Source organism: Pleurodeles waltl, chromosome 6, assembly GCF_031143425.1.
Source record: "Pleurodeles waltl isolate 20211129_DDA chromosome 6, aPleWal1.hap1.20221129, whole genome shotgun sequence".
Lineage (NCBI taxonomy): Eukaryota > Metazoa > Chordata > Amphibia > Caudata > Salamandridae > Pleurodeles > Pleurodeles waltl.
In genome coordinates this window covers 1,148,133,153-1,148,150,715 of record NC_090445.1, presented here as the reverse complement: position 1 = coordinate 1,148,150,715, position 17,563 = coordinate 1,148,133,153, and the positions used below count along the sequence as shown (strand labels likewise).

Genomic DNA, 17,563 nt, shown 5'->3' with positions numbered 1-17,563 from the left:
GTCATCTTTTGGGGAACAGCTAAGTTCTTACTTCTTTACTAAACAAGTGCACATGCATCTCTCTAGGGTATGGACGGAGTTCCATGGTTTTGCTCCAGGAATGGAACAGGAAGTTCACCCCTCCCACCCTACACACACACGCACACGTGACTCATTTGTAGGGTTGTATGGTCAGAAGGGGGACTGTTTGGCTAGGTCTCGTGGCTCAAACAGATAGAATGCTAGAAATCATTAGTAACCATGGACTCCAAATATAAGGGCTTCAATTGAAAGATGGCCTCACTAGGCCACCTTCACTCTCCATTAGATGTGAATGACCTGCCAAGGCCTACCTCAGGGATGTGACATAAGGTGAGTGAAGGTACGGTACAATGCAATCATCCCAGCTACAACATCTTAAGAATGTACATACATTTAAACTATAAATATTAAATCATGGAAACACAGTGAGCCATGCAACAAGATGATCGTTACTGTCCGGTAGGTAACTCTGGGGGGATCATCAAATACATGCTATTATGAATTGAACCTTGAGATTAAGAGCAACTGTAACGGGGCCCAGGATCTTAATGTCCACTAGATGACTGTAAACAATGGGGCAATACCCTACAAAAGCATACCATAACAGTGCAGTTACAGAACATGGTGAACAATGTTTACAAACAACATATGTTCGCAATCAGTTGTTGCTCATAACGATCAGAACCACTTTAAGATTGAGAAGCTTCAATCTTGCTGCAAAATGGTTCTTTACTACAAGTCAGTAACCTTTTACTGATGCAACCCTAAATCATCATGAACACTTAAAATAAAATAAGAACAGAGAAGACAATGCCCAGGTTGACAGTGTACCTAGCAACCTGCAAAGTAAGGGGACAGTGTTTCAAAGGTCGAAGAGTGCACTTAATGTCTCCAAGAAGGTTGGCAGACATCCTAGGTAAAAGGGAATTTATTGTTGCCCAAAATGAGAATAGTTCACATCTTAGGCGTCCTACAGGCCCCAGATCAAGGAGACTAACCTGGGTTTATAAGGTATCCGTAAGTCAAATGACCGGTTTCTAGTGAGGATTCCATACACATAAGGGCTAGCTTTATGGAGGGTCAGAGCATCATTGTATCCTAGCATGAAATGTAAACATGGTAGCAGATTTTTAAATTAATATTAATTATATTCAATGTATTTATGAACATTGCACTGTTTTTCATAGCAACACAATGTCTCGTATAGTTCTTTCCCACGTGTTGCACAATCATTATCTATCATACACATATGGTAGACACTGAGCCTCTATTGACTTGGACTCAGACATTATCAATCATTAAAAAAAAAATGTTTGGACTGCCGTCTGTCCCCGCATTTCTACCCTTACCTTGTGTCTAGGTCAATAAATTGGTCTATCGTGGAGCGCATATATATATATAAGTGGATATATAATCAGTGGATATATATATATATATATATATATATATATATATATATATATATATATATATATATATATATATATATATATATATATATATATATCCACTGATTTAGACACAGACGGTAACAACGGATCGAAAATGTTCACTGCCATGTTACAATATAGCAGGTCCTCATTGCAGTCTTGGATTCTGGGGTGAGGAGCTATGTTCCATATCATTCCCACAGTCCGCTTTGCCAACAGTAATGCTAATGCTGTAGATTACTCACTGCTAGAGGGACTGCCTTCACACATCCTCTCAAAGCTACCACTGGAGGGACACTGCTTGTCATTTTTCCCACTTCTGTACAGACGTCCTCCCCAATACACCGGGCTTCCCGGTCTCCATCAAGCCAAATACATGAGGTCTGCAGGTTCATGGCTGAATCAATGGCATTTTGCGTTCTTCACCATGGTGTATACGTGCTATGATAAAATCGCTGAATGAATTCAGACTGAATTAGTCTACGCCTGCTGTTAAACGAAACATCTTGAATCATCAAGCAACAAAACTTCAATTACTTGTCAGTGATGATACTCTCAAGAGCTTGTTCCCATTGTGTACACACCTGGCCACTGTTCTTCGTTCCTATACTCCGAGCCTGCTACTAGATACCATATTCTTGTATAATTTTTTTGTACTATCTGTGTTAGCATCAGAAATGCTTATGGCCTCCGGAATACTGAGCAGATTTTCTATAAATGTGCTGCGTATTATATAACTCAGAAGCACCTCTAGAACAGTAACATTAGGGTTAGTGTACTTCACTTGATCTTGCTCTAGTGTTTTGAATACACTGCCCGAAAATAGGTCTCCACTTTGTGTATGTCCAATTTTTCCTGGTTGTGTACCGATATTCACCTCCTTTAGTATTAGCAATCACACATATCACTGCATCTTCATCTCCAGAATGTAGAGCACCTAAATATTACTTCGTTCTGTCAGCCACATCCATGAGTACCTAACTGACCAGATTAACTTGAAGGTGCCCCCAATGGAACCAGAGGGACATGTATGGCACACAACTGAGGACACTTCCTGTTTTAGGCTGTGGCGAGTAGATCCACGACTGGAAACACCTATTAAAGAAGATTGGGTCACTTACTTCCTGGTGCAGTTGTGTTTGTGGTCCTGCAACGGGAGATGACAAAGCAGCCACTCTCACACTGAAGATGCCTGTAAAGTAAGATGCTTCCAGAAAGATTCCCTGCCACTGTGCCCACTTCTACAGTAATATCACATCATAACATACAATCCACAAACCCACAGTCTCTTGTCTGTTGAGGTGATGGACGGTAGAGGTGTTGTCCTACAGAAAATGAATTTTGCTCCCTGAGATGAAATGGCTTCATTGCAAGATGAAATGCACACAGCTCAAATGCTTTGATGTGCAAGCACAACTCTGATGCAGTCTTAAGGCCCTGCACTGTCCTGTCGCCCAGATTTATAGCCCAGACCATGGTTGGCCTTTAGTTATGGGCTGCAGGGGACAGAATGAGTGGCCCATCAAAATATCACCAACATGATGCATGAGGCCCAGCGGTGGGGGAGACGGAGGTGAGGGGAAGAGGGAGGGTTTCGATTAAGAAACTTCAGCATCATCTCCCAAGTATCTGTGATCCTCGGAGGAGAATGAAAAGCCTTCATGAGAGTTTTGTCGAGCACTGACCCCATAAAGGTCAACCTCTGAGAGGAAGAGAAGAGACAGGACTTTGGTGGAAAAGCCCAAGTCATGGAAAAGAGTCACCTTTCACTGCAGGTGCTCCCTGACCAGGCTGGGGTCTCCACTTTCATCGGCCATTCATTCAAGCATGGAAATACGTTAAATCTTAACCTTCGCAGGAAATCTGCGATAACCTGCAGCATGGGACTCTCCCTAGCTTGAGCAGCAGCATAGTAAAAATATATTGTGATGGGGTCCCACTGTGAACCTCAAGTAGCACCTGTGGGCTGGGAGAATGGAAAGATAAAAATGTGTGTCATGAAGGTCAAATGGGTGCCAATCAATCTTCTCCTTTTAAGGCCAACGGGACCGGCCCAGCAACAACATCGTGAACTTGTCCTGATGAACGAGAATCCATGATAGGTCGCTGCCCCCCCAACCTTCTTGGGGACCAATAAGTAAAGGGAAGACAATTCTGTGTGTCACACTTTCAGAGGCACCCACTTTATGCCCACCTTGTTAAGAAAATACATACTTTAGTCACTAGAATATTGGCGTGCACCACAGATAACATTTAGGAGGAAGGACGATATCAAAGTTAGGACAGGACGGGTATAGTCCTATGGAACGGCTCGATGATCAAGCAATCGCTCATGACTGTCTCCCAATCAATGTAAATGTAGGAGCCTACCCACTGGAAGTTGATGTTGGGTGGGGTGGAGTCCAAGAGGATAGGAAGTGGGGGAGCATTTAGAAGACCTTGATGACTGGATCTGATGCTGCTTGTGCCCTACAGGTCCACCCTTACCACAAAAGAGGCAGTACAGCTACTGGGTACTGGAGTGTCTGAAGGGGGATTTAATGAAGTTACCATACCAAAAACTGTATTACTCTGGAGTAGCCACAGAACATTTGGTACAGTTTGTGAAGCTGCGGTCTTAAGGAGGCGAGGCCCTGGACACAAGTTGTTACCTGACTATTCTTGAGCATTTCAGCCTTCTCTCCAAACAGTTATTCACCATCAAAGGGTAAGTAACTGAGTGACGTCTGTACATCTCTGGTGAATCCAGAGCAACACATCCTGGCATGTCGCTTCAATAAAACAAGTAGAGGTGGCTGCAGAGTCAAGATCACACTTCAGGATCTTCTTAGATGCATCCAGTCCAACATTCATCAGGATTTAAAACAGCTTTCTCATATGATCCGGCAGGATTATCAATGTTAAATTTTGCAAAATCCCACAAGGTATGCACATATCAGCCTAGATGGCAGGTTGCATTAGCAATGCGGAGGGACAAACTGCCGGAAGAAGATAAAACTTTGCATGCCAAGGTGTCATGCTTCTATGATTCTCTCTCTGGAAGTGCCACAGGAAGAGCACTGGGTTTCTGTCTGGAGGATGGCATTTTTACAATCAGACTGAGTCCAGGCTAAGAGGACAGAAAGTGGGGATCATCTGAAATTGAATTCACCCGCATAACCATAATTGCATCTAAGAGGGTTTAATTAAGCGGGTGCAAGGGCACTTCCATTGTTGCCAAATACTGTAAAAGCTCTGTCAAAATGTTCTAATTCACTTTTGCAGTAGGTAAAGTTAATTCTAAGGTCACAGCTGTCTTTCACAGTTTTGTCATAAACATTAAGATCTTCCACAAAGCGCAGCCAGATGGTTAGCAAAGTCACCTTCTGGCCATACACAGAAGCCAGATACACGTATGTCCGAAAATAGAACAGAACCCGTGCTGTAGTGTAGAAAGAAGTGGCCTGAATAAGTAATTCTGGTCAGTGAGCCAAAAATTCCATCCACACAAAACAAGCTCTGAGCCCTGAGTCTAAGAACAGGGGACCTCATTAAAATCGGACTAAATTGGTCTTAACCATCTTCTTTTCCACACAGGGAATCACTTCCAACTTTGACAATTCCCAGGCCCCCCAATCAAGGCCTGCTTAAGGGAGGCATCAGCGTTGCTGAAGAAGGGCATGAACAAACTGATAAAAGCACCATGTTAGCCAACATGGAATACAGCCCATTGAGGAGCAATGTTGGTGAGTACCCAGGATAGAGCACAGAAGTCAACTAACATGCACAAACTAGCTCTTCCTTGCAGCGTGACCCACAGGGTGCCAGAGCAGTCCTGAAGATATCCAGCAAAGCTAGCAGGAAGGACTTAACCTCCATGTGGTCAGCCGATGAACTAGGAAATTTTGGCCTCATTTTTTTGTGCTGGGGTCTTGTCAGTCCATATAAAAAATCTGGCACTTGGAACAAAGCCATTACGAAGAACAGTCGGAGGAGTGGAATCATTGTCTCAAGCAAGATAAAAACGTCCTAGTGACACCTATAGTTTATTTGTGGGAAGACTGCCAAGCAAAAAGTTTAAAGTTATGTAATTTACCTTAAGGAGAAAGAAAACTTGCTTTAGTACCTCCTGGTCCTCCTTTGCCAAAAACATTTGGCCACATGCTTTCTGGTGGTCTTTGTGTGCACAGAATCACATGAGGCAAAGGCTGCAATGCATTGTGCCAACAGCACACACAGAAGAAAACTAACACCTTTTGAGGAGACATTTGAAGTAGTGGCTGTCAGAAAAATGTGATCAGCGAGAAACTGAGAGAAAGTGCAGGAAAGCACTGATGGGGTGTGTAAAAACATAAGTATGCACCTAATGTACTCCAGTGGTGTTACGTCCAAAGCCGGAATCATGGCTGCAGAAGTGTGGCAGCACCTGGCGGTTCTGAAGAGTCATCGTTAGGAAAAAGCTTTTCAGAACCAATCTGAAACCTGGAGGCATTCACAAGGTGAGGAGTCTGCAAGAAGATGTATCAAGTAGAGGCTGTGATAACTGGTATGGGAGCTCAGGAAGAATAAAGCCAACTTTGGCATCTGTGCAATGATGGCTGGATTGTTTGACAAGCTCTACAGGCAGTCCATTGTTAAATAGAAGGGCTATAGACACAATAAGCATTTTAGTGCTCTGAGTAAGAATATTTGGATTATCTAGTTTGACAATCATAGAAAGGCGGAAGGCATCCACAGCAAAAAATATATTAAAAATGACCAATCCAACTGATTTACTAATGGAAATTGAAGTGCATTTTCCCTAGGGCTGATAGCTAGTAACTTCACCATAATAAAATATCCTAGAACAGTGGTTCCCAACCTGTGATCCAGGATTCCCTTGGGGGTCTGCAAAGCCTCCTCAGGGGGTCTGCAACTGCTTAGAAAATTAAATAATATAATATGATGAATAAGTGTATATCAATAAAGTGGCTAAATATACAATTGAAAATTTTAAAACATACCGTAAATGTCAAGGAATTTGAAATTGGCGGCTACAAATTAAATTAGTAACCTCAGATTGATTAGTGGGAGCTATGAACATGCATCAAACAGAATACAGTATGGAGGATGTGTGGCTTCAACTCAACTTAGAAAAGCTCCAGCCTTCCCATTGGAATTATTATTTTTTAATTTATATTTGTTTGCAAATACAATGTGTTATCATGTGTGTATGTGTTTGGTGGAATGCATATTTCTGTGTTTTTTGGTCTATTTGTTCTGCGGTTCAAATCATTGACAATGTGTAGGTCCGGGTCCCTGGCTTCCAGTTTTGACTCAGTGGGGTATGGGGTAAGGGTGGGTCCCTGGATTCCAATAATGATTCAGTGGCCTCTCCCACCCCAACCCCCTGAGTTCTTGGTATGATAAAGTGGGGGTCTACAGAAGTCAAAAGGTTAAGAACCACTGTCCTATAACAAAAAACTAGAGACTCATGTCAGAACATTTAGTAGAGCTTCCAACAAGATACTTTTCCCTTAGAAAAATGTCAAAAGAGACAACAGAAGTGACTTTTGTGCAAAGAGCCTGGAAAAACGGATACTGAAAAAACCCAAGCTGTTAATAATACTGTAGCCATAATGGGAGCCAGGATCATGGTATAGTATCTAACAGACTATGGTCTCCTGGTGAAAAATGAGAGAAAAAGGGGCTTGTATGGAATGCATAATTTACTCGTTTGGTTCAAGTGAAAGATTACTAATCAAACCAGGATACTTAAATGGTGCTCTGAACCTTAAAAAGAACCATGCCCAAGGGCCAGTGAAATAATAAGTCGAAGCACAATTAAACCATGCAATTCAGTTCTAACCTATAAATCTTACTTCACCTAATACTCATCTCAATTCTTTTGAAATCATAACCTTGAAAACAGTTTTGATGAATGGATCCTCTGTAGATGATAGAAAATGTAATTTAAATGTTACTTAACAGAGTAACAAAACAGAAATTCAGACACTTCTCAATATCTAAACAGGGTACAACTATGCTATTTTCAATTCAATGGCCTTCAAACATTTATGGGGGAAAATGCATCTGCTTACGGGTGTAGGGATGAGTAGAGGCACCTATTTGAAATAAAACTGAAGATAAAATAAAACCGTATTGAACTTCTCAAAATAAGGTAAGACGTTTGGCAAGCGTAAATGGTCCTGAGGCTATTTAATTGTCGCCTAGACAGAGCATGCACTGTCTTGTTGAAATCTTTTGTTTTTATCAGTGGGCGTAGAGACCACCTATTGCTTACCATTGGTTGGCTTGTCATTTACTTGCTTCTTACTGGTGAGCTATTGTAGGCTTCCTTCCTCTTTGTGTGTTTGTCCCTATTCTGGAGCATGGACATATTACTTGTGTCCTTCACCTGCTCAATTTATTTTAGGCACTCATTTTTTCTTAGTGTTTAAGCACTCTACCAGAGTATGTCTTTCAGTCTTGCTCCCTCATGTTCTTCTCCCACTTCTGTGTTCCTGTCCTGCTGTGTTGGCGTGCCCCCACCCACTCTTCCTCCTCTCATTGTCCATGTTGGATTGCCCCCCTCTTCGTACCGTTGTCTGTGTTGGCTTGCCCACACCATCCCTCATATTTTATTGCCACCACCCTCCACCTTTCCTGTTGTCCATGTTGCCCTGCAATTACCCTCACTTCCAAAGTCCTTGTTGCCCTGATATCACCCCCCCTTCGCCCGTGTTGCCTTGCTCCCACCACATCTACAGTTTACCATGTTGCCACCCCTAATACCCTCCATCCCGTTTGTCCATGCTGGCCTGCCCCACTCACCCCTCTTTTGTTTGGGTGGCCTGCCCCCACTCTCCCTCCTGTGATCCAGGGTGCCTGGCAATTACCCTCACTTCCAATGTCCTTGCTGTCCTGATACCACCCTCCCTCCAGGGGCATAACACAAGCCCCTGCAGCCCCAGGGGCTCAGCGGGGTCCCACCACTCCAAGTGCCCTCTCAATCCTTCTAGGGAACCCCACCACTTCAAGGCCCCCTCAATCCTTCAGGAGGGCCCGCTTAGGCAAAGGACAATGAATATCATTGAGGTATGTGAAACTTACGGGCCCGTCTTACATTCTGTAGGTGGGACCCATCATTTTGTGTTACACCACTGCCTCCCTCCAGTAGCCAGTGTTGCCCTGCTTGTTGTCTGTGTTGCCCTACTAACACCCTACCTCCTCTATTCCACTGTCCATGCTGCCCTGTGTCCACGCTTCATCTTTCTACCCAGTGTGGTGGACACCGTTATTCATGTCATAGCTCTTCTCCACCTTCTATGGCCCATGTTGCCTATCTCACCAATCCTTCCCACCTTGTCAGTGTTGCCCCACCCACCATAACAGGAAAAAAAAAACGATGACACGGCACCGCTGACCACATCATATCGCTCGTCCTCTCCTCCTGGTGTCTGTTTTCCCCCTCCCAGCAATCTCCTTCCCCCTTCCATTGTCCAGATTGCTCCCAAAAACACAATACCCAAAAAAAATTGCACTGTAATACAGACACGGCTAGCCGCATCATAGCACTCCATCCCATCTATACTGCCTGATGTCCAGCCATTCCTCAAGCAATTTTTTAAAAAAGCTCTATGACACAGCCACCGCTGGTGCATCATTACACATCTTTTATTTTTTTTGTGTTTCAACCATGCTGCTGTACGACACGGCTATAAAAACCACTGACAAAGTCAAAATCTTCAGTCAGACGAGACCAATTGGCTTTGCCAATGTTTTTTCTATAGTAAGTCAGTATGCAAAGCAAATACTGAACCCTTCACCAACTTTTATCTAGATGTAGAGGTGTGTGTAAAACATGAGATTAAGATTCTAAGACTATAAGAATTCAGGGAGAAGGGGGGGCGCTAGTAAGCCCATGACAAGATGGCCACGCCTTAGTGCAGCTCTCCTAGCTGTGAGCTATAATCCATCAACTATCCTGTCATCCAGCACAAGAATATATCATTTAATGCTTATCCAAGCATAAGAAGGCTCTCCATACACTGGTGTCAGCAAATGACATTACAAGTCACACTAAATTCGGCATTACTGCTTTTACCTGCTGACCGGCGCAGATAAATGCCAAGCTGAAAATAGCGTCTGTATGGACTACTTCTGGAGACCCCCAATCATAATAGCTCATGATCCTGAGGCCGGAGTGGTGGATGCTGCTGAGGAAACTTAGATCCTTGCATCTACGACGAGACCTGCCACCCGACATCTAAGAGATGAGGAGCCGCAGCGCACACACACCGGCTCTTACTGGGCCCCTAGTACTGCTGCAGAAGGAACGATCGAACATGCCTGGCACCTGCAGGACTGTGGCCAATGAACTGTTCCCCATCGAAGGGCCTTAATGATGACAAAGGGTTGGGCCAGAGATTAACCTCCCATGGGCAGCACACCTGTCAAACACAACGCCCGCTGTGCTTCCCAACTACAACATTAATTGCGGACCTCCAGGCAGTGCCCCCAATTCTGCATAGCTACTTGTTCTGCACTGTAAAGCTCCTAAGAGTGCGCAATGCAAGTGAGACATCTTGAGGTATTGCAATACTAATTAACTTTGCTCCTACGGACCAAACGCGGGCTGGGTCTGCCTGCGGCTACTACCCAGCTCCTACTGCGCCCAATGTGGAAGGTGGATAGAACCCATATACAACTCCAATTTGATGCCCACTGAACCGCCAGGCCTTCATTGCCTACGACTGTGGATCAGTCGTATGAAATCCACAGTCGTAAGAAATGGACGCACCAAGTCAGAGGCCACCAGCTTTTAAACCCACACTTCTCACCATGCAAAAAAACATACCATACACTGATGCCAAATTAGACACTTTAAACTTGCTCATGCACAATCTGACCACCAAGCTCGACAAACAGATAGCACAAATAAGGGCAGAACAACGCATCTCAGCGACTGAAGATGACCTACAAGCCAAAGCCACGAAGTGCCTCAACAAGACAAAAACACTGGTGGTTATACAGGCTAAAAATTAGGATTTGGAGGCACGTTCTTGCATTAACCATTTATGCATCACAGGGATTCCTGAAGACATCTTTGGTCCTGACAAACTATCAGACTTACTGGTGGGGAAAAAGGGTGAATAGATGCCTACCTCCACACTCTAACCCAGAGGCCCCTCCGTAGCACATCGTAACCAAGCTCCGCAACTATCGCCTTCTATCCAGACTTTACTGCAGCGATCCAGGCAGCTCGCAAGAGTTCTTTACCATCAAAAGGAAACTCCAAAGGGAAGAAATACCCAATGCCATGATGTAACTGGCCTGTCTGTGCATAGAGCATCAGGGAACTACGAAAATCTTACCAAAGCCGCCATGAACTTCATCAAAAAAGCTTCCTAGATGTTGCAGCTACCAACAAGACACATAAGGAGACACTGAATAAGATTAAGGGATAACTGGAACACATGAAAGTCTGAGTTTCTGTTATACTCATAGTGCACGTTTTCCCTAGACCGGGGTAGCCTGAAACAAGGAGCACAGGGATGATGCAGGGATCCAGGTGAGAAGGGTCTATGTCGAGGATTGGACCACCCCCCCCCCCACCCACCCTAGAACTGAGAACTACGTCACTCTCCTGGTCTGTCGCTGCCCACCCCCAACTCCCCAGGTGGATACCTTGAGCATGATTGGGATGCTGAATTGGGAGATGGGAGGAGTTACTATGTTTAGCTTTTGTTGCTATGGATACCCTCCTACTCACTGCTACTATTTCAGCCACCATCCAACACAACACAAGCAGCACAGTTTCTCTAACATGTACACTAAATGACTACTGCCCAGGCTCCCGGACACATATCCCCACTAACATGGAATATATGAGGTCTTAACATCCTTCAAAGTACAACAGGTGCTAGCCTACCTAAATAGACGTTGCATACAAACTGCCCTCCTTCAAGAGACACACCTCACAGATCACAATGTACACATGGTATGTGCTTGTTGGGCGGTGGTACGTCTGGCCTCTTCCTACTCCTCATACTCTAGGGGCAATCTGATTCTAATCAAAAAGATGTACCATTCTCGGTCACTCACACTAAGGCTGATGACCAAGGAAGCTACGCGATCATGCAGGGAAACCTATGTGGCACCCTGGTGACCAGAGTGAATACATATGGTCCTAATATTGATAACCCGAAATTCTAAACTCAGCTTTAGAACATGCTACACACACACTGTCACTGTCCACCGTTGTACAGGGTGGTGACCTTAACACATATTTAGACCCGGTGTTAGATAGATTAGCACACACTGACTGGCATGGCAAGCAATTCATCAAGGTCCTACGCGAGGGCATGGTCTACGGACTAGTGGATATCCAGAGAGTAAGGAACCCCAATATGCAGGCATATTCGCCTCTGTGGTGCATGGCTTGTGATCCCTTCTGGACTACTGCCTGATGACTCGCAAGGTGGGCACATGGACGGTAGATATCTCGCTAAGACACCAGCGGACCACAACTGGTCCAACTGCAGGTGTCCATCCCCACACACATCCCAACACAATTTACATGGCACTTTCAATTCACAGTTCTGCTAGATCAGTTATACCGAGGACTTACGCTCAGCTATAGTAGAATATTTTCACAAAAACACTGGATCAGTATACTTTGAGAAGCATTCAAAGTTACAGTCCAGAGGGTATGCATTGGTATGCATGCTGGAATACTACATGACACACGCACATAACTGCATAACATCGAAAACACAATAAAAGCTCTGGAACACGATTAGGAGCTCTCACCCTGCCCAGCACCCTCGCAGCTTTCAGGAAGCGCACATCAAACTGGAACGACATAACAGGAATTGAATTGCGATATCTCTTGCGGCGTCATGTGGCAAAAGCATACAGTGAAGGGGGCCATCCAGGCTGTAACTTAGCCATTCGGTTAAAGTTCATGTGGGCTCAACACCAAATTATCAAAATCACTACCCTGGTGGGGAAGACTGATTTAGCTCTCCAGCTATTTTATCTGTGTTCAGAGATCTCTACATGCAACTATACCCAGCTAAGGCATCTGCTGCAGACATACTAAATACTTGAGTGAAATAGCCTTGACGTGGATGTCCCAAGGCCAACGGAATACCTAGTGCAACCCATAACCAAATGAGAGGTGAAAGAGGCCATACGCCTACTTCCCAATGGAAAGGTGCCATGCCAGGATGGCTTTTCGGGTAGATTTTATAAAGAATAGGTGGAGTTGCTAAGGTTGCCACTACATGCGATCTGCAATGATGAATAACTGACAAGTGCTCCCCTCTCTCCTACGTGAGGCCTAATCATCACACTATTAAAGCCAGACAAGCAGACCAAATATTGTAAATCACATCAGCTGTTATCGCTGTTAAACACTGATGTCAAAATACTCACCAAAATACTGACCAGTAGACTCTAACCATTCATGACGAACCTGGTTCCCCCAGATCAATCAGATTTCATACCAACTCACCCCACAACACAACTTGTGGACATTCTTTGTGCTACTTCACCAATTAGATCCCTCCATAGTGGCGACAGAGGTACTATAGGACGCTGCCAAAGCATTCACCTCCATTTAGATGACATACATGTTCTCTGTATTGGGGCGTATGGGTATGCCTGAAGCGTTCCTACGATGGGTGCAATTGTTAAATACCACCCCAGGTTGCAATGGTGCCTATCAATAGCCATACCTCAGGACTACTTCCAGTATTCAGAGGTACACCACAGGGCTGTCCCCCTGTCATCAATTGTATTCACGATTGTCCTTGAACCCCTGGCCTGCATTCCCTGTCAGAAACATGCAAACTCCGCATTGCGATTCCAGCTGGGGCCCATTAATGCCTCATTAAAGGAAAAGAGAAACAAACACTATTCACTGCACCACATTGGCAATTCATCAATTATAAGATCTGTAAAGAGTGGCTTCTCACCCCTGGGGGTGGGGGGGAGGAATGGGAGGGGTTAAGGGGGCGGGAGAGTATTGAGGCGCTGAGTGTTGTCACTGAGACTGGTGGCTATTCATTAAAACAAAATGTCTTGTACTTCTGCCTGATGTCTAGAATGGTGTGTGTGGTATGCAGGTTGGAAGTGGGGGTGTGTGGGAGAGGGGAGTTGTTCCAGATCTTGGCGGCAAGGTAGGAAAAGGAGCACCCACTGTTGTGGCTCCGACAAACTCTTGGGACTTGAACAAGGGTAGTGGAACAGAGTTTCCTGGTGGGCAGGTGAAAGGAGAGCATATTGTTGATGAGATTGGATGTGGAAGACTTTGTATGCAAGGGTGAGAACCTTGAATTTGCACCTCTTGTGCACGAGCAGCCAGTGGAGATCTCCGAGTTGGCGGGGTGATGCAGGTCTGCCTGGGGAGGTCCAGGACGAGTCTCGCTACTGCACTCTGGCTGGCCTGGAGGAAGTGGAGGAGTGGGACGGTAAGTCCGACGTAAAGGGCATTTCCATAGTCTAGTCTGCTGGCGATGATGGCTTGTGTTACAGTCTGGTTTCGATGCTCATCCATCTGAAGATCTTACGTAGCAAGCAGAGGTTGTGGAAGTTCGAGGAGATCACTGTGTTTACCTGTCGTTTGAAGGTGACTTTGCTGTTGATGACACTGAGATCGTGGGCTAGGTCGGTCAGGGGTTGCCCAAGCGTGGAGGGCCACCAGGCCTTGTCCCAGGGCTGGGCTCTCCCTGGGCATTCAGTATTGTTTTGTATTCTGCACCATGAACTACATTTGGTTCCTTTTGCAGTGGTTTACATTACTCACCTGGTGCATCGTATATGCTCAAACATGCATGTCTATACCAATCCAAGGTGCAGACCTTGCAAGGCTTTATTCACTCCCCATGCTCTTAAGTTCCTTTCTTTACTGATATATTTTCAAATCAAATACTGAATACACAGCTCAGATTTGTTCCCTTAATTATGGCATTTTTACAGTGGCAGCTGGTAATTTTAGGAGGGAGGGGGGCAGGCGGGCAGGACGCATATACACACTCACCCTCATTCATGCACACACGAACACATGCACATCCACAGCCACTCTCATCACTCATTATCAAACATACACGCACGCATCATTCATTTAAAACACACACACACACACACACACACTCTCTCTCTTACCTTCAGCTCAGCCTGTAAGGGGCCCAGGAGGGTTGGGATTGCTGCCTTCCCTCCCAACTTCGTCACAGAGTGGCATGGGGTCAGTGAGACTGCTGGCCCCACCCCACTCTGTGACAAGTTGTCACTGATTGACACTCACCCTAGGCTCTTTAGGGCTTAAACCTGAAGTGCCCTGGTCAGAGTCAATGGGTGATGCTTCCCTCGTCACCGAGAGGGAGGGCCTTAAGGCACCTTTGCTGAGCTGAGGAGGTCACACCCATAGTAGCTGTGACCTCTTCAGCCCAGCAAATTTCAGCTCAGGCAGCCAGGAGCCTTGGCAAATTGCGCATGTCTAGCCCCTGGCTGCCTGATCTGAAAATGAAGAGTGCCTGTCAGGCTGACCTTTGTTCAGCCTAACAGGCACTCTTCATGAGGGGCAAAAGGTGAGGGGGCATGGACCCTCAACACCAAAGGACGGGCCGTGGCTGGCATTTCAGAGCCATTATATCAGTACCTAGTGGTCAAAATGGGGGCAAAAAGTGGAGGGAAACCTGCAAAAGGCCTGTTTCCTTAAACAAAACCTACAAAAAGCCTATTCCTTGAAATCATTACATGGTTTTTGGCAAGTATAAATAAAGCTATTTTGAGCCAAAAAAATGAATTAACTGTGAATACTGTGACTAGAAGCAAAAAGGTGCAAGAGCCCTCAAAATGTGTAAAAATGCTGCCCACCTGCAAACCTTACCCAACAGCGCACCAGCATCATATCAATCTTATTGAGGCTTGTCTATAATTAAGCTAGCCTCTCCTCTAAAATATACGTGTAGTCCCCACAGAGTAAAATCCTCATAAATAAAGCCTATTATTGTAGTTCCAAATTTGGAATGGAGTGTCAGCATTAGATTTCAAGCTAGTTAACTAACAGATACCTTTGCAGTGTGGTGTTTCTGTTGAGCTTCGAGGCTTCCACCCATAATAGAATAAACATTGATCCAGCCATCAAAAGAAGCAGCTGAGAACACGGGTGGGTTGCGAGGACACCATTGCACGTCAAAACACCATTGGCTTCTAGTGGGCAACTCGTATATAACCTGCAAAAAGAGAAAAATATTGCATCTGTGGACAAAACGCAGAAAATCATACTAATTAATTACTATTAGATCTAGCAACAGTTTCCCCTTCTCGTGATGAGAAGTGCGCGCTATCAAAAACTCAGTTCTAGACAGAGGAAGGATATGCATTATTTTTGGGCTAAAGAAAAAAAAAAGAAAAAACGTTAAAAAAGTAACGCTCTTGTTTCAGGCCTAAATCATCTTTTAAAATATAGTGAAGCAAAGAAATTGAATGAGAAATGAAAACAGAGTGATGCCCGAGAGGCCTGTCAGCTCGACAGTGGCACCATGTGTGTGTGACAAAGTACAACAGAACTTGGTGGGAAAAGATGAATTTGACTCTGGACAGGGTGCTCTACCAGATCAGATACCTTGGAAATTCTGCATTGTGCTCATTGAAAGACAAGGCATGAAAATCTATGCCTTTCAAAGGATTTGCAATGAAGTGTAGATCCGACAGTCAGGTGTGAATCTGATGTTGTATGATTCATAGTTAAATAATATGAACTTTTTGTCAGCTTAATTTGGAGGCACTTTTTCCCTAAAAATAAATAAATACATATTTAAGTCTATATGAGGCATGGGTGCTGCGATGCCCATTTAACCACTGATTACACCTATATATTGTGCGTTAATGTATCCCAGATTACCTTTAGTTATCTTTGCTTTCAAGACTTTGGCATGGTTTAATTATTGCTCTTATATCAAAAGGGTTACTAAATAACTAGGTAGAAAATAGAACAGTTCCCAATGTGATGAAGCAACTGAGTGTGTGAAGGAATTTGTGTAAAATTACACGGGATCTTATGGTCTCCTTTAAAAGAGACCATTAAAGTTTAGCAACTGACCTCTGGAAGGCCTTAGGGTGCGCTCGTGCCCCTATGTGTTACACATATTCACCTGCCACCACAAACTTTCAGAGCGCAGATCAGTGCCAGATATCTGAGTAAAATATTAGAGAGCTTTAAGCCAGACGACTAAGAGGCGATAAAATCATAGAAACGATTGTAAAATAAAAATGTGAATGTTCGGTTGTGCGTTATTTGTTGAGCAGATCATTAATAGTGTTTCATGGCACTCAAGATTAAATTTAAGAAAAACGAAGCTATCGACACGAGACAAGCTTACTGCAGATTCCGTCAAGTCTTAAGCGGTATAGAGGAAGTGGGTTATAATGCTTGGCAGCTGACTAAGACTATCTAGCGACATTTCCAGGATCAGACTACCACATACAAATGTAGTGCAAAAGCGCAATGATGTCTTGGAGGCGTATCAGCTGGGCACAACCACCACTAAGTCAGGACTACTCTCATACAGAGCCTTAAGATAATTAACGCTTAAAATGGATTATTTTCTACATGGGCAGCCAGGTAAGAAAAAATGTGAGGACAATATTTTTTTAGTACACTAAAGAGCAGCGTTGCATCCACAATTTAGATTAGCTGCAGATAGCCAAGCTTTTTTTCCAGCACCATTTAAGCAGACGCCATTGTCATGTACAAGCCAGAAACAAATGAATAGCATGCGGAACAGGAGGGATAGTATTGAGCCCTGAGGAACACAGCAACTTACCTCATAAGTGGTGGTAGTAAAAGGGGTTAAAGTTTGACCTTTGAAGAAAAAGATTTGGAATCCGGCTTAAAGAGGTACTAAAAAGTGTTAGGCTCACAAATCCCTCCCATCGCATCATTACACACTTTTTCAGTAGTAAGGTCATTAATTTTTGTAAGAAAATATAATAGTTGTGTAGATAATTCTGATCATCATCATCAGGCAGCTTTTTTAGAGCCCATGGCTGCCCTTAGGCATCCCAGTGCTAAAGTACACTACGAAACTGGTCAGAAAGAGAATGAGGTGAACGGTTCCAACAGAAACTGGGCATTTCAAAGA

General features: G+C 44.3%; 1 protein-coding gene across 2 annotated transcripts in view; it reads right to left on the bottom strand.

Moving 5' to 3' along the window:
- The window catches only part of SEC31B (SEC31 homolog B, COPII coat complex component), a 1,228,966-nt gene that overhangs the window by 930,153 nt on the left and 281,250 nt on the right, over nucleotides 1-17,563 (bottom strand). For both annotated transcript variants that reach the window (XM_069240364.1, XM_069240362.1), the window contains exon 9: nucleotides 15,491-15,652. In XM_069240364.1, the coding sequence (XP_069096465.1) occupies nucleotides 15,491-15,652 (162 nt within the window). The remainder of the gene's footprint in view (nucleotides 1-15,490; nucleotides 15,653-17,563) is intronic.